The following is an 18,485-nucleotide window of genomic DNA, read 5'->3' on the forward strand; positions in this document are numbered from 1 at the left end:
GAGCTGCATAGCCATTACTATGTGGGTTATATGGAGTACCTTCAGGTGATGGACACTGGTGTAATCAATTAAACAGGAAGTTCCCTCCCTATATAACCCCTCCCCTACTGGGAGTACCTCAGTTTTTGTAGCAAAGCAATAAGTGTCCCAATATCCCCAGACAAGAGGGGTGGGAGCTCTGTGTCCCGTGATGTACTCCAAGAAAAGGATTTTACAGGTAAGCTGTTATAAAAATCCTATTTTCTTTATCGTACATCACGGGACACAGAGCTGCATAGCCATTACTATGTGGGATGTCCCAAAGCAATGCTTACTGAGGGGAGGGAGACACCAACAACGCAGACCGCCATCAGACGCGAGGACCTATAATGCTGCCTGCAGCATACTGCGCCAAAAAGCTGCATCCTCTTGCCGTCTTATGTTCACCTGATAGGAGTTAGTGAACGTAAGCACAGATGACCAAGTTGCGGCCTTGAAAATCTGTGTCATAAAGGCTTGGAAATGCATTGCGCATAAAGCGCTTACCATCCTGGTAGGGAGCACCCCCACAAAAAAACAGGGGGAATCCTACTCTAACCACAAGCCTGAATAATAACCTGATGAATCAACCTTAAAAACAGTTGATTTTAGACGCTGCCTGCCCTTTCCTGGGGCCTCCTGGTAGCGCAACAACATCAGTTTTCCGTATCCGAGCAGCCGCTTCAGATAGGCCTAGACCCTTCTTACTCTAACGAGAGAGAGAGTGTAACCATTTTAATAGCTGACCTGAACACTGCCTGCCCATCTAGGGTCTTCTGGCAGCCCAATAAAAACGTCAGCTTTCTATATCTGAAACCTTCAGATAGGTATTTAACTGCTCTCATCTCAATTGAGAGAAAAGCAATAACCTTTCCTTCCGTGAAACAAGGTTTTGAAAAAAGGGAAGGTAAGAATATCCAAATTCAAATGAATACTAGATCCTTCTAGTAAATAAGGTTGGGTGAGGATGAAAATCACTCTACTTGTAAGAATAATTGAGTATGGCTCTATACCAAGAAAGTTGCCAATACTGAAACTCTTGGAGGCTACCACAACCAAGAACACCAATTCCTTGTTAAAGGATGAAGAGAAATATGGTGCATCGGCCCAAGGAGCTGACCCTGTAAGCCGACAAAACTAGAGCCAATCCTCCGAGCACAAGGGCGACCCAACTGGTGGACTTATACAAGGGGTGACGTGCATAACAGCCCGGACCAAAGAGTGTGAAGTAATCGACCTTTGGAAGCAAGGCCGAGATCGGATCCTTGATATAACTTAAGGCTAGCTCCGTCTCCTTTCCAAATGTAGGAAGGCAGGAATTTTACCTTTGACAAACTTCCACGGATGCCACCATCTGGTTTCACACCAGGAACATGGGCCTTCCAGACCGTAGTATATCTGGTCCTGGAGGCCAGCTCTCTTGTATGAATCAAGGGAATTGCCGCTGATTCTGAAAGCCCCGATCCTCGAGAATGTGGTCTATAATAGCCAGACCATTAATTCACCTGTTGCAAGGCAGAATGTAATACCCCCTGCAAAGTAGGCCTGGACAAGATGTAAGGGACTGTGGGTCCTCTACTACCACCCTTACTGTTCCTGCACCGAGAGGTCGTCAGGGTTATGCCGGAGTAATCAGGCCAGCTTCCGTTCTCCTCTAAATGTTGCATAGAAGCCACAAAAGTCGCGGCACTGGGGGGAGAGACACAACCAGTGACAACTGGTCCCCCCCCCTCGGATTACAAACACATCTGCCCCGCATGCGGGTGGATCCTTTATCCTTGACCCCAAGCTGTTCAATCTCTTGTTGAGCCTGGACGCCAATACATCTTATGTACAGGGTACTATTTCTGTGACATTTGGTCAGGAAAACAGTCGGGGTGTAGAGGTCATTCTCCCGGAGACACTTGTTGACGGCTCCAGCGAATCGCCTGCCAATTCTGCATTTCATGAAATGACGAATGTCAATAGGCAAGGCACAAGCTCCTCCTTGGTAAATTAAGTAAATCACTAGTATGGCATAGTCTGATTGTACTCTGACAGAACCAACCTGCCACCTGAACGTTCAGGCCCCTAAGCCAGATGCTCCATCGGTAGCTCTAGCTGACAGATAAGGCTCCCTTGGAGCTTGACTACTTCCCCTGGGCCATGGTCTCTTCCTGACCTGGCAAACCCTTTTAGTTAAGAATCACCAAGAGGAATTCCAGCATATCTCTGGGACCTGGTTCTTTGGATAATGCTAGGTCAAGATCCACTCTTTCTAGGCCGACAAAATACTGTTTATAACAGCCCTGAATAAAAGTTAGTATAGGGAACTGTCTTGAATGAAGCCAGCATCTTCCCTAGTGCCTTAATCAAAAGGCCAAAAGTAAGGAACTGTTCCTTGCCGTGACCACATAGACCAGTTTTCTTATAGCGATGGTCTTGTCTGAGGCCAAAAAAACTCTCCTTTTTGGACTGCCAAACATACCCAGCTTCTTGTCAAATGAAAGAATGTATCTTTAGAGTTCCAGATACTTGACCATGCTGGACACCCTTAGGTCCAGCCATGCTACTGACTGACCCATCAGCAGGAGTTTGCTTCGGTATGCCATTACTGCTATACCCTGGGCCTACAGACCTGCTAGAGGCGGGCCCTAGCACCCTGACAACCCAGGCACGGAGGCTAACCCAAAAGGGCAAGACCACCAACTGGAGATAGTGCTGTTCCCCTGCGAAACGCAGACAACCTCTGCAGACCCAAGTAAATAAACACATATGCAACTGGCTCCCCATGTGTGTATGTGGCAAGTGTTAAAGCCATATGCCTCAATGGAAGTGTGTGTACATGGCAGCGTGTGTTCCTGGAAGCATGAATTCATATAAATATGTTTTAAGAAAAACATGCATATAGCCTGTGTGCTCTGGAACAAGCATCTTGCAAGCAAGCATGCGATATAAACGTGTTATGCAACAATGTGCAACATGAACCCATGCAGACACGTATTTCTATGCAAACACAAGGAATCCTGTATTGCTTAATTAGGCCGCCATGTGCAACTTTAAAGTAATCATGCATCCTTATGCGATTTAGCATCTTCCATGCGATCAACATCTTATGCATTTTAAGCACTACTGTGCGGACAAGAACCCTTGTGTGACCAAGGACTCTTGTGTGACCAAGCACCCCTGTGCGATCCAGCATCCTTATGCACTCAAGCATCTTAATGCGACTTTAGGCATTTCTGTGAAACAAGCCTCTCTATGTGATCAAGTATCCTTGGGTAATCCAGGACGCTATTGATCCGACAACCATGTGTGATCCAGCTTCTTTTTGCATTCAAGCATCTTTAAGCGATCTTTAGGCATTCTTGTAGAAACAAGCCTCTCTGTGCGACCAAAATATCCTCGAGTAATCAAGGACTTGGGTGATCGGGTAATCATGTGTGATTCAGCATTTTTATGCCTTCAAGCCTCTTTATGCGATTCTAGGCATTTCTGTGGAAACAAGCCTCTTTGTGTGACCAAATATCCTTGGGGAATCAAGGACGCAGATGATCAGGTAATCATGTGTGATGCAGCATCTTTTTTGCATCCAAGCAACTTTATGCGATTTTAGGCATTTCTGTGGAAACAAACCACTTCTGTGTGACCAAACATCCTTGGGTAATCAAGGATTTGGGTGATCAGGTAACTAGCATCTTTATGCACTCAAGCATTTCTATGCAACTCTAACAAACATGCAACACCATACAGACAGAAACATGTATCCTTATGCGATCCACAATAAAACATGCTTTGTTACTTGTTTTTATCCCACATGCATTCCAAACTCATGTATCTTATGCAACATGCGGACTGGTAAAAAGGAAGTTATCCTCTGTAGATGTGCGTTTCCTCAATTAAGAGACGTTAGCAATGTGTACCAGCAACTGTGCATCCCTCAGATGTGCATTTGGTTTGCCTGAAGCCGACACCAGGCTGAGGACCATATGGAGGTCTTACTAGCCACCTATAGGAAAACCTCTCTTTACACTCTAAGGAGAAGATAGAGGCTTTGGCCGAGTAGGCAGAGGGAAATTATATGCAGCATGAATCTCTGAAAAGACTGCAGGTGCAATCAGAACCTGTAGGGCTATTGATAGCTTCTCCTCGTTAGGCTGCAGCTCCTGTCTCCTGTCCTCTGACAGTGAACCTTCATCCCCAGCTCTTCTAATCCCTTTGTTTAAGGATTAAAGCAGGAAAAGGGACACACCCTGCTTTTTTTTTTTTTTTTTGCTTCTGTGAGGATGCTGCGAACATAGCAGTTAACCTCTTGTAGAACAACAAATGTGATGCAAAAAAACAAAACACATGCAGAGTGGCTGCAATGTTGGGGGAGGCTGCATTGATTGCCTGACAGGTCTGATGGCTCAATCTGTGAGCTGTCTCTACAGGGGAGAATAAGGGGCCACCAGGTTCAGGTGGCGATTCCTTTTTATATTCCTACCCCTGACCTTATTCAATGGGGAGACCAAAGTCCTAAGCTAAAAGCAGAGGAGCTTAACCCAGGTGCATCAACAGCTGAACATAGTCTGGCAGCAACAATGCCTGCTAATCTGCACAGCTAGATGCGGAGTAGGCGTCTTCGATGAATCTGTATCCAACTCACACAAGGTGCTTGCGTTTGTGTCCCCCTAGCTTTACAGAGCTCTGACGTCTGGGCCTTTTTGAAGAGCCCTCTCTGCGACTGCACTGAGCCGGTGAGCACGTGCGACATGGTAGAGCCTGAAGCTGAGGAAGTGGGACGCACAATAGACCAGCTAACACTTAAGCTTCCGTCTTTGGAAAGCATGGTAAGCGAAAACATCAGGCATGTCTTTTACTGCCCATAGTAGTGGAAAAACAGATAAGACTTGCAGCTACTCATGGAAGACAATGCTTTGCATAGGATTAAGGGCATTTTTTTTTTTTTTTTATGTACCAGCCCCTTCAAGGGGGGATATATGGGTACTACAGCCATCCTGTCTGAACAGACATAGTGGCCCAGGCTACATGCCGGCTAGGGGAGGTATATGGGTGCCCTGAGCCATCCCGTCTCAAAAGACATTGTGGTTTACATTGCCCATGCATAAAAACATAATATAGGCGAGACCCATAGTCCCCTACAGAAGACCTACTGTCGAACCAAGTCCCGTAGGTCCCTCTCTTACCTTTCCACGCTGCAGGGTATTGCCAAGCAAGAGGCCCAATCTTCCCCCTTCACCGTGGGTATAGTCCTAGACCTTCAGGGACCGGGGTCCATGGCAGGAACACCACACCCCTGGACCTATATAGCACCCTGGCAGCAGAAAAAACATTTGGTCCTTAGAAGGCACAAAGTTCTGGAACCCAGGATCCAGCCCTCCGCAGAGAGGCATTATAGGCTAAACCTCGTTCTTCGTACCGAGGCCCGGGTACCGTCCACTTTGGCTATGAAGCAACTTGGACGGATCCGGATTTATGGAGGCTTTTTACATCCAGCATGGATCCCTCCAGTGGAGCTCCTAAGAGCACATGTTAACTCGTGACCAACACCTTAGACACTGATGAAAAAACTGAGGTACTCCCAGTAGGGGAGGGGTTATATAGGGAGGGAACTTCCTGTTTAATTGATTACACCAGTGTCCATCACCTGAAGGTACTCCATATAACCCACATAGTAATGGCTATGCAGCTCTGTGTCCCGTGATGTACGATAAAGAAAAGTCAATGTTTAGACTTAACTTTCCACTAATAAAGAATGTTTTCAAAACTTGGCAGGCTGCCCAGACTGACTTTTGGCTGAGAGCAGACAGGAAATTCTTTGCATACCAAAGTGCAGAGAGAAAATTATTTTCATGTCAAAGATTGTGAAACCCTGTGTCAAGAATTGCAATGGGAAAAAGAAGATCGCGATAACGATTCTTGACGATTAATCGTGCAGCTCTACTGGCAGGCCACCCTTAGAACACCCAGCTTGGTTCGCATTATTATATTACACTTATGAGGAGAATATAGTTTCCCTCTTGATTTAAATATATGGCTACTCTTAGAAGCACTACCCTTTCTCCTTTCTTTTATAACTTTTTTAATGACAACTGTCTAAGAAAGGATATCCCCTCAGTTTTAAGACACTTCCTCTTTATGTTGTGACTCTGAAACGGAAAATGAAGTGTAATCTTCCAACGTGGACAGACATCAAAAATTAACCCATCAGGGAAACTTGGAATTATATTCACTTTACATACATTTTGAAGTGGCCAGGGAGTACGGAGCATAAGCGCTCTATAGAGCTTCTTGGGGACTGTGGCAAACATGAGTGAGCCTGGTGGAGAAAACGCTGACAGGACATTGTGCGGTGACAAGAGCGAAATGTATGCTGTATTATGCTACAATTGTTATATTGTACATTTTTTTGTCTCCAAAAATTATTCACAGAATCAAAGAACAAAACGAATCAAGCTTTAACTAATCAATTCATATAATCAATAGATACTTCGACATACCCTGGGATTTGATCACAGCTTTCAGTTGCACAAGAATTTGTTCCAGTTCATAATCCAGGATGATATGACAAACCAGGTACTCATCTTGGAGCACTGAATAACATGTATGTAAAATCTCTGTGACGCTGCACTTGAACAGGCTGCTTAGCTTCTCCTCTGCAATTGGGTAAGAATAAAACAACATTTATACATATATATACACATACACAGAATTGGTGCAAAATTATGAATGCTTGCAATTCAGCTCACACAAGGTATGAAATACATGTATGTATTTTATATTACCAGGGCATTGTTTTGGTTTCTCCCCAGCACAATACAATGGGAATATGTAACAATAATGCCAGGACAAGTCCACTGGTGTCCAAGGCAAATATGCAAATATAAACCTTCCTGCAAAAAACAGGCAGTCTTATTGCAGAAGAGACCTGCAATGTCTCTTCTGCAATAAAGTACTTACCTGCCTATTTGCAATCTTCTGCAGAATGTGCACCTCAGTTTACATTTTGGCACACTGCAAGTGTGCTGGAATGACTGCACTCCAGGAACGGCTAATCAAATGAGCCAAAGACTGGCACCTTGAAGAATCTGGGAAGCAGATGCCAGTGCAGGGCTTTTTGGGCATCAGACCATTGGAACAAAAAGGTATGTGTGCCTTTAGATTACACTTTAAAACCAGTAAAAATTGCATCACGTGACAAAAGACCGCATACAATAAACTATCTAAAAACATACCCTATGGGGAAGAGGCAATAATGGGTCAGTAATAGTGGCAGAAGAAGGGTAGAGACTTGAAAGTGGAATTAGAAAAAGTGCAGAAGGAATAGGTGACAGGGAAAGTCAACAGAGAAGGAAGGTAAAAGGAGAAAAGAAAAAAAAAACAAGAAAATGGTGGGGTGGGGGAGGAGATTGAGAAGAAGGAATAGAAATATATCTGTGTGTATGACTGTGTCCCAAGCGTGTCACGATCCTACGGGGTAAAATGACCGCACCAGCCAAGCAGACACTGGCTGGAAAAAGCGCCCAGAGGCGATTCAGTTCGCATGAGTAGCGCTATACAAGTCATTCATTCATTCAAGTAGGGTCAATTAAATGTATGTAGGATACTCAGAGGACAGAACAAGCCTATCAACACTCATGTCAGGACTGGGGAAGGCTATATACAGTAGAATAAACTGAGGCCAGGAATCACAAGTCGCAAGGTAGACATTTTACACATTTCAGAGCACTATAGGAGACAGCTGAATGGGGCAATGGAGGCATCTATGGCTGAATTCAGTGAGGTTAAGATTTCCAAGGCGTAGAATGCAGCCAGAAGAGATTTGAGTTTGATGTGGAAATGTGAGGCCTACAATGATTTTTAAAAGAACAAAAACAAAAGCAGCACCATCTGAGTGTAGCAGTTTGAAATGATTTAATAGGTAAAAAACATATTGGAAACACTCACAAACGAGCGAGAAGGATCAGCATAGTAATATGTATCATCTGTGCTGTCCCGGAGACTGCTTGCTGCCTAATGTAGAGAGTCTGGGGTGTCCGTGTGTCCTCCCTTAGTCCGGTAACAGAGGTGGAACCCAGTGCTCACGGAGGAGCCGTGCCGCTGTGTATTGTTGATCTCAGTCCCCGTCCTTCATGAGCACTGGGTTCCATCTCTGTTACCGGACTAAGGGAGGACACACGGACACCCCAGCCTCTCTACATTAGGCAGTAAGCAGATGATACCTATTACAATGCTGATCCTTATCACTCGTTTGTGAGTGTTTCCAATATGTTTTTTATCTATTAAATCATTTCAAACTGCTACACTCAGAAGGCCTTGCTTTTGCTCTTGTTTTTATGTTTTCAGAGTACCTTCTATCTGTAAGCTGGCAGCCTTCTTTGTCACTAGCACTTTCTAGCAACGTAATATGGACAATTTGTCATGGACCAACGATGTTGCCCTATTTATTGAACCAATTCCTCCTCCATATATATTTTTGTTCTATTAAGCCTCACCCAGAGTGCGCCGAATTAACCGTTTGTATGTTACTACAATGATTTTTACCTTCAATGACAATCATCATTAATAAGTTGGCATACAATATGGTTTAAAAATAGGGGGCCAGATTCACAGAAGAGATACGACGGCGTATCTCCTGATACACCGTCGTATCTCTTGTCGTATCTATGCGGCTGATTCATAGAATCTGACGGGTGTAGTTGACTTACACCGTCGGATCTTAGGCTGCAATACTTCGGCCGCCGCTGGGTGGAGTTTGCGTCGTTTTCCAGCGTCGGGTATGCAAATTAGCTTTTACGGCGATCCACGAAGCTACTCGCGTGCGTTACGTCGTCGCAAGTCGTTTTTTTCCCGTCGCAAAGTTAGTCATGTTTTTTCATGCCCTAACTTTACACCAGCCATGTTAAAGTATGGCCGTCGTTCCCGCGTCAAATTTTAATTAATTTTTTTTCCGGCGTAAGTACGTTACGCACGTCGCCATTCACAAACACGTCGGGGCGCCGTAATTTCGCGCAAAGCACGTCGGGAAATTTACTAACGGAGCATGCGCAGAACGTTCGGCGCGGGAGCGCGCCTAATTTTAATGGTACACGCCCCATTTGAATTAGGCGGGCTTGCGCCGGACGTCTTTACGTTACACCGCCGCAAGTTTACAGGTAAGTGCTTTGTGAATCAGGCACTTACGCTGAAAACTTGCGGCGGTGTAACATAAGCGGGTTACGTTACGCCGCCGCATTTGTACCTGAATCTGGCCCAGGATTTTTAGTACAGCTTACCTGTAAAATCCTTTTCTTGGAGTACATCACGGGACAGAGAGCAGCAGTAATTACTAGGGATGGGCTATCTGTTCGTGTGGAACATGAGTTCGACTCGAACATTGCCCATTCGCCGAAAAGTGAACAATTTGGGGAGTTCGTGGCAAATTCGAAAAACCACGGAACAGCCTTTAAAAGTCTATGGGAAAAATCAAAAGTGCTAATTTTAAAAGGTTAATATGCAAGTTATTGTCATAAAAAGTGTTTGGGGACCCGGGTCCTGCCCCAGGGCACATGTATCAATGCAAAAAAAAGTTTTAAAAATGGAAGTTTTTTCGGGAGCAGTGATTTTAATAATGCTTAAAGTGAAACAGTAAAAGTGAAATATTCCTTTAAATTTCGTACCTAGGGCGTGTCTATGGTAAAGTAGCGCATGTTTCCCGTGCTTAGAAAAGTCCCTGCACAAAATAAAATTTCTAAAAAGGAAAAAAAAAAAGTAATTTAAAACTACTCACGGCTATAATGAATTGTCGGGTCCCAGCAATACAGATAAAGTCAATGAAAAAAAAATCAGGTACATTGTACCCCTACCATTTCACAAAAAAAAAAAAAAAGTGACAAAATGTTAGAAATCACAGAAGACAGTTTGGAACAAGTCCTTTATTAAAAAGAAAAAAAAAAAGGTTCCACCGATGTAATCCACTCTCGAGCGATACACAGAAAAAAAAACAGACACTACCAACGATAACCGCCTTAAAGGATGTGCCTGGCCGAATGACGCTCGGTTGGTGCGACAGCTCTTTTATAGCTGAGGGTGAGGCCACCCGTCACATGCACGGTGACCCCGCCCCATCTTTGACGGGGCTATCACACAGAGAGAGCGTCATTCGGCCGGGCGCCTCCTATGGGGATCGCTCGAAAGAGGATTACATCGTTGGAACTTTTTTTTTCTTTTTAATAAAGGACTTGTCCCAAACGGTCTCCTGTGGTTTTTAACATTGAGACTTTTTTGGTAGGGGTACAATGTACCCTGTTACCAATTCACATAGGGGGGCCGGCATCTGGGAGTCCCCTGTGTTAAAGGGGGCTTCCAGATTTCGATAAGCCCCCCGCCCGCAGACCCCCACACACACCAAGCAAAAGTTGTGGAGATGAGGCCCTTGTCCCCATCAACATGGGGCATGTGGCCTGGTACAGTTCAGGAGGGTTGAGTGCTCTCTCCCCCCCCCCATTTTCCTGCGGCCTGCCAGGTTGCATGCTCAGATAAGGGTCTGGTATGGATTTTTGGGGGGAACCCCACGGCATTTTCTTTTAATTTTGGTGCAGGGTTCCCCTTAAAATTCATATCAGACCTAAAGGGTCTGGCACAATCAAGAGACAGGAAGTCCCCCTCCATTCTGGCAACACAAAGCATCAGTTTTCCGCATCCAAGCTGTCACCTTCAGATTGATCCTGACAGCTCTCACCACATCGAGAGAATGCAACAATTTTTCTTCCACAGAACGAGGTTCTGTAAAAAAATAAAAAAAGGCAGGGAGACACCTTGCTTCAAGTGAAAACTGGACACTACCTTAGGCAGAAAGGTTGGGCGAGGGAGCAACACCACCTTGTCTTTATGAAAAATTAAGTATGGCTCTTTACAGGAAAAAGCTGCCAATTCTGACACTCTTCTTGCCGAGGTTACTGCAACCAAAAAAATTAGATTCAAATGCCATGGGCACAAGGACGGCCTAACTGGTGGAGTTATACGAGTTACCCCTTGTATAAAGGCCCAGATCAAAGAATGCGACGCAAGTGGTCTTTGAAAAAATAATGACAAGGCCAAGATCTGACCCTTGATTGTACTCAAGGCTGGCTTCATTTTCACCCGCAATTGTAGGAAGGTAGGAACTCTACCTAAGACAAACTTTTGAGGATGCCATCTTTTGGCTTCACACCAGGAAATAAGTGCTCCAGATAAAGTATTATGTTTTTAATTTTGGTTGCTGCGGGGTGAGTGAGGGGGGGTGGGGGGACATAAGCTGCATTCCTAGATATGAAGGAACAGGATGGTACCCATGAGACATGGGTTTATTGAAAATATGATTAGAGTGGCTATCTGGTTTGCTAACAGTTTGACATAAAGGTTAATATCCATATTTTGAAGGGAGATAGGACGGAAGTTAACAACATTATCTGGATATTTTCCTGGTTTGGGGATGGTGACTGAGTGCTTCAAGATTTTCATTAGGAGAGTTTCCTGTGGCCGCAACGTGATTAAACATATTGTTCAGGTGGGGCAGGAGGTATTTGGAATATGTTATACTATACATTACTGAACCCATCTGGCCCAGGAGATTTACGTAAATGGAGTGGATAAAGTTGCGAGCTGACCAGGGGTCACAGCTGGCAAATTTTTAAAGTCCAGAAATTGCTGAATTTCACTGGGTGAGGGGATTGTTTGCTCAGATGAAGAGTTGATGTTATATAGTTGAGAGTGGAATTCACTAAAAAGGTTGGTGATGTTACGGGCATTTGTTACTTTTTCACCTTTATGATTGCGAAGAAAGGAAATGTTTGCGAGCTGACATTTACGTTGTTTAGCCAATAGGGGCCCTAATTTATTTCCCTAAAAGCATGAGGTCAGTTAGTGAGTATTTTACTATAGTAGTCCTTCTAAACTGTAAGGTGAGTTCTCGTGCATGCCGTATTACATGCTGTTCATACTGAATCAGTCATTTTTTGTATTCTGCAAAAAACAAACTGGTTGATCCTGCTGTTCTCTGTCTCCCCCTTCTGCCCATATCCTCACTGCAGCTGGGTATTTTACAGAGCAGTGTTGGCAGCTGATGCACATGCTCAGATTTCAGTGTATTTTCTACCCTTAGCGTTTCTTTCCCATTACATCTGAGCAGCTCATGTAACTATAGAGTCACATATGGGGGTGTAGTGGTAAATGACAGCCCATCCCCTATCTACCTCCTCCCCCATGCTCAATAACCAGCTAATCACAATGGGGGTGGGATATTACATCTTGTTTGACGATGGTTTCATCTCACTGTTATTCTAAGACACAGTCTGGAGGGGTGTGAATCCGCTCATACCAGCAATAATAAAGATTTGATTTAAACTATATATTTGTAAGACAATTAAAAACAATGGATTTTAAAGAGTATGTAAAACCAACATTTTATATTCCTGATAAGTGACTGCCGTTTCATGTACTTGTATGAAAAAACATCCTGTGTTCTTTGTATTGCTGCCTTTGTGTGAAATCCCTGGTGTTCCTGCCAGTCCTTCAGCTTTCCTATCAAAAACTGACCACACTAAGCAGGAGAACAAACCATGCTCAGTACTCTCTTTCTACGCTGGGATGATCAGACCTGGCACATGGGAATGTGACCACTTAAAAAAAAAAAGGAAAAAAATGTATTTTTATATAAACACAAATGTTTTGCCTTTTATTTATATTTTAAACTGAATGGGTTGTTTTACAAGGTGAGGGTTTGTATATGCTTTAATTATCAATGTTGTTTATTTTGCAATTAATTTTTTTATTTTATTTTTTAACGTGTTACCAGTAGCAGATGACTAGAAGCTCCTCCTGCAACAGTTTTCCTACAGACAGGCTAAAAAAGAGCGGAGTCATGTATATCCATTAGGAAAAAAGGTACGTTTTTTTTCATATAATTACACTGCCATCATCCACATTGAATGAATGAATGACTTGTATAGCACAACTCATGCGAACTGAATCGCCTCTGGGCGCTTTTTTCCAGCCAGAGTCTGCTTGGCTGGTGCGGTCATTTTACCCCGTAGGATCATGACACGCTGGGGACACACAGTCATACACACAGATATACATATATATACTGGGCCAATTTGGACAAGATCCAATTTACCTACCAGCATGTCTTTGGAGTGTGGGAGGAAACCAGAGTACCCGGAGGAAACCCATGCATGCACAGGGAGAACAGTGCTACTCACTGCACCACTGTGCTGCCCGATTGAGAGAGAATGTATATAGTAAATTAAACTGTTTGTTTAGTATCACTTTAAGTCTCCAGATCATAGATGCACTGGATAGGGGAGTGCAGAGAAGTTCAATGGGTGTCTGTTGCTTCAATGGACCCTTTAACCTTATGATGCCATCTGGGTTCCTTTTTGGGCCTAGAGATTTTTGCTGATGCTCTGGTGGGAGAACAATCATGGCTGTGATTTGTCTGTGTTTTAACATTGATAGTCACCTGCTTGTAGCAGGTAGACTCATTATATATATATATATATATATATATATATATATATATATATATATATATATATATATATATATATATATATATATATATATATATATATATATATATGTGTTTAACCACTTACAGACCCCACCTGCCGCCGCAGGTTTACATCGCTTCTTTGAAGAGGAATACCGTTTTTATGGCAGCAACTAGCTGCCATAACCCCAATATCCTCTTCTTCAGCGGGTGGTCCGCGTTTAGATAAAAGTGGCCTCTGCGGCAGATTCGCTGCAAGATAACTTAACTACAGCAGGAGAGCAAATCGGATCTTTCTCCTGGCTTGGTATGGAGATGAGTGAGAAGATGGCCCCCACCCGTCTCCATATCATGGCAGGGCGGAAGCAATGTCAAAACATCACATAGCTCTTAAAAGGGATATTTTTATTTGTTTTTAAAAAAAATCTCAGAAAGAGGCTCGATCCTTAAGTGGTTAAGCCATTAAGCTTTAATGTTTATGCAATTAACCTGTCTTACCTCTTGTTCTTCTCCTTTCCCTCTTCCTCCCCAATTTCCCTTACTCCCACATCCTCCCCCCCATTCTTTCTTTCCCTTCCAAACTCTCCCCTTTCTACTCCCACTCTCACTTTCTCCCCACCCACTGTGTTTCTAATATTATATCCCAAAGTTCTGTGGGATGGTAAGGTTTAATATCTGATAGCTTGTTATCTCTGCATGATAAACTGTTGTTCAAAACTGTTATTTACACTATTTTGTTTACCCCAGTTGCTGTGGGGAGCAGTCACTGTGCTCCCCCTACTGTGTGTTCCCACATCCTGGTCAGCTGGTCTGTCCCAAGCATCTGAGCATTTTTTTGGTTGGGCAATAATGCCCTGTTGGTACATACTGTCTGCTTACAGATTTTCTTAGTAATATCCTTTGCTCTATACTACACTTACTTTCATTTTCCATTCTTTCTTTTTCTCTTATTATTTCTCGGAGGTCATATACTTACCGGTTGTCCAGGCTCAGCATTCGTTTACCTTACTCTGATCTTCCCATGGCCCCCTTAAAAGTTTTATTGTTCAATATCAAAGGTCTCAACTCTCCCCACAAAAGGGTCAAGCCCTTCCAGTCCTTAACTTCTGTAAAAATAGGAATCATGGCCCGCCAGAAAACCCATTTTGCCGCATGATTGCGCCCCCCCATTTCAGTTCCTGTTACCCACAGGTATTTCTGGACCCTGCACGCATAAAACACTATGGTGTTTAACAGCTGTTCATCAATCTTGTCTTTTTTAACCGCCTGGCCAAGATCAATGACCCAGAAGGTCGCCACCTTATCTCAGTTGGACTGCTTCAGGATGCCAAGGCCACACTAGGCTCTTACTACGCACCCAATCATAACCTCAATCCTTTCTTTTTCCACTTGCTCCAGGTTGGCCAGGCACTTTGCAAGGAGACCCTGATTTTCTGCTGGGACTCCAACCAAGTCATACAACCTCACCTAGATAAAGCCCCCTATGCTCCTGAAATTCACACTCCCTCCCTGTCCTTTTGTAAATTGCTACAAAATGTTTCCCTGCTTGACACTTGGAGGGAATGTAACCAATTAAAGTGTAATTATATCTTTTACTCTTATCCCCATAAGTACTTTTCGAAGAAAGATCACATTCTTCTCCCAGTTGTGCATTCCCCTATTTTGTGCGGATCTCGTAAACAGCCCTTTCCATGGTCTGACCACTGTGCAGTAATTACCACTATATCATCCTTAATACCTCAATCCACTGATAGGACATTGTGCATGGACGAAGCACAATTGACTAGCGCGTCATCCTGCTTTGATATACAACTTTCTTTAAAAGACTACCTATTGTACAATGCTATACCTGATGTACCCCTCTCTGTTCTCCCATGGGAGGCACACAAACCCGTTGTTATATTTTGTAACACCCATGTAGCGTGCAGCCGATCGGCGCTGCGGTGTGTCATTCTGAAACGCTGCACCCAGGCCGGCTAGGTATCCTGATCACGTAAAATTACATCCGATCAGGATAACTAAACCATTTTTCCAACGTCATTTTGCTATATGGCGGGTGGCAAGTGGTTAAAGATCCTCTCTATAAAGAGTCGCAATGATATTGCATCAAGAGTGGAACACAAAATCATTGAATGTTCTATATGGCTTACCATGCCAAAAGGGGACAAGGGAGGGAAAAAGTTTCCCCTCTCCCAATACCCTCCTTATAATAGGTTAAGCCCCAATCACAAATCATACAATTAAAAAGGGGTGAGAAGTTGTGGTTGGGGTAGGTAGGAGACCGGGGTAAGCAGGGGGGGGGGGGGGCGATTACTAACAATAATTACGTGCAATACATACCTATATTGATTGAATTTAAAATGGCACAGAATAAGATGGGGAGAGAAGGTGAGGAATAGGACATTTAGATAGGAGGGAGGAAGGAAAGGAGAGGAATGAATGGTGGAGGAACAGGAGGTAGTTGGATTAAATGAGAAGGTTAATCAGTAGTGAGGACTAAACCAAATAAGGTGTATAGGGTTCATTTGAAAACGTTTTCTCATAGGTCTGTTTAACACCCAGCCCCCCCCCCCCCCGACCACCTTTGTATAATTTCTGCATATACAAGTACGAAGTTTGGGTTGTATATTTCTTCTTGTATAGTGAATGAAACAAATAAAATTGCAAAGCATTTAAAAAAAAAAAAGCCACTTCACCTAATTCAGTCTGTGCCTGAAGTATGCTTGGGTAGTTCATGAGTTTATTAATTTGTTGAAGAACAGCCTGGAAACCCTTAATACCTTCGGTATGTTCCATAACTATATCTGCTCTCCGTCCTGCAAAACAAACATAAAACATGTATTTACCCATATATGAACAGATACAACATTTTGAACAACACAGGCAGTAACATTTAACCATTTTAACAATGAAAAACATTTAGATCACCGACAGGCAAAACTGACTAGCATTATCTTGTTACAATGACATCTGCAAGTTGGTGGGATATATTCCACCAACTTGCAGATGTCATTGTAACAAGATAATGCTAGTATCGATTTGTGCAAGTAGTGCAGATCCTGACCTCCCTGGGGCCCTAAGCAAAATTAAATTTTTATTTTATCCCCGTACATACTGTATTTTCACCGCCGCTTCCGGGTATGTCTTCTGCGGGACTGGGCATTCCTAATTGATTGACAGGCTTCCAACCGTCGCATACTGCATGCCACGAGTTGCTGAAAGAATCCGAACGTCGGTGAGCAGGCGCCGTATAGAGCCGTCTCGCAGTCCGGCTTCTTTCGGCAACTTGTGACGCGCAGTATGCGACGGTCGGAAGCCTGTCTATCAGTTAGGAACGCCCAGTCCCGCAGAAGACATACCCAGAAGCGGCAGTGAAAATACGGTATGTATGGGGGGAAAAAAAAAAAACAGCCGATTGTCATTATGACAACTCGGCTGAATGTAATGTTAAATTTTTTTTTGGGGGTGAACCCCCGCTTTAACCACTTGATTACCGAGCCTGTTTTTCAGATTCGGTGTTTACGAGACTAAAACATTTTTTTTTTGCTAGAAAATTACTTAAAACCCCCAAACATTATATATTTTTTTCTAACACCCTAGAGAATAAAATGGCAGTCATTGCAATACTTTTTGTCACACCGTATTTGCGCAACCGTCTTACAAGCGCACTTTTTTTTGGAAAAAAAAACACTTTTTTTAATTAAAAAATAGGACAACAATAAATTTTGCCCAAATTTTTTATATATTGTGAAAGATAATGTTACGCCGAGTAAAATTATACCCAACATGTCACGCTTAAAAATTGCGCCCGCTCGTGGCATGGCGTCAAACTTTTACCCTTAAAAATCTCAATAGGCGACGTTTAAAAAATTCTACAGGTTTCATTTTTTGAGTGACAGAGTAGGTCTAGGGCTAGAATTATTGCTCTCGCTCTAACGATCGCGGCGATACCTCACTTGTGTGGTTTGAACACCGTTTTCATATGCGGACGCTACTCGCGTATGCGTTCGCTTCTGTGCGCGAGCTCGTCGGGACGGGGCGTTTTAAAAAAAATGTTTTTTGTTTTCTTATTTCTTTTTATTTAGTTTATAATTTTTTTACACTGAAATAATAAAAAAAAAAAAATTATCACTTTTATTCCTATTACAAGGAATGTAAACATCCCTTGTAATAGAAAAAAGCATGACAGGTCCTCTTAAATATGAGATCTGGGGTCAAAAAGACCTCAGATCTCATAGGACTAAAATGCAAGAAAAAAAAAAAAAATTGAAAATGTCATTTTTTTTCAAATGACAAAAAAAAAAAAAAAATGTTGCTTTAAGACGCTGGGCGGGACTGACGTTTTGACGTCACTTCCGCCCAGCAGAGCTATGGGGACGGGTGAAGGAAATTTTTCCCTCACTCGCAACCCCAGTCAGGTGCCGAACGGACCCGATCGCCTCCGCTGCTACAGACGGCTCCGGTAAGTGGCGGAGGGCGCGGGAGAATCCGAATCCGCAGCGGAGACTGCCGTTATCGTTTACAGGACCGTTGGCACTAAAGATGGACACCTCGGTTGTGGCAGCAGCTGCTGCCGTTACCGAAATATCCATCTTTAAAAACAGGACGTCATTTGACTATGGGCCAGTAACCAAGTGGTTAAAGCTACCCGCATAATGCAATTTTTTAGTACTACAATATCAGATACTTTAGAAAGCTAGTATTCATATTTTTCTGCCCCTAGAATTGATAATTCATTTGAGAATTCCTGCATCCTGAATTTCTGCATCCAGACTGTTCAAAGATCCCCACTTTTACTTTATCTTACTTCAATACTTTCTATAGTTTCATGCTTTAGGAATAAGTGTTATTTGCATATATGCTCTAAAATTAGCTAAAACCTGTTTGCATATATATTCCCTTTATACGCCAGTGACGGGCAGAGGCAGTCCATTATCCCCAATCTATGGGGGTGTGGCTTGGTTGGCAGAGGCTT

General features: G+C 43.3%; 1 protein-coding gene across 2 annotated transcripts in view; it reads right to left on the reverse strand.

The window, feature by feature from the left end:
• ZFYVE26 (zinc finger FYVE-type containing 26) overlaps positions 1–18,485 on the reverse strand; it is a 499,004-nt gene that overhangs the window by 309,662 nt on the left and 170,857 nt on the right. For both annotated transcript variants that reach the window (XM_040332529.1, XM_040332530.1), the window contains exons 14-15: positions 16,207–16,326; positions 6,501–6,656 (exon numbers count right to left, since the gene is read on the reverse strand). In XM_040332529.1, coding sequence (XP_040188463.1) covers positions 6,501–6,656; positions 16,207–16,326 — 276 coding nt within the window. The remainder of the gene's footprint in view (positions 1–6,500; positions 6,657–16,206; positions 16,327–18,485) is intronic.

Source organism: Rana temporaria, chromosome 13 (assembly GCF_905171775.1).
Source record: "Rana temporaria chromosome 13, aRanTem1.1, whole genome shotgun sequence".
NCBI lineage: Eukaryota > Metazoa > Chordata > Amphibia > Anura > Ranidae > Rana > Rana temporaria.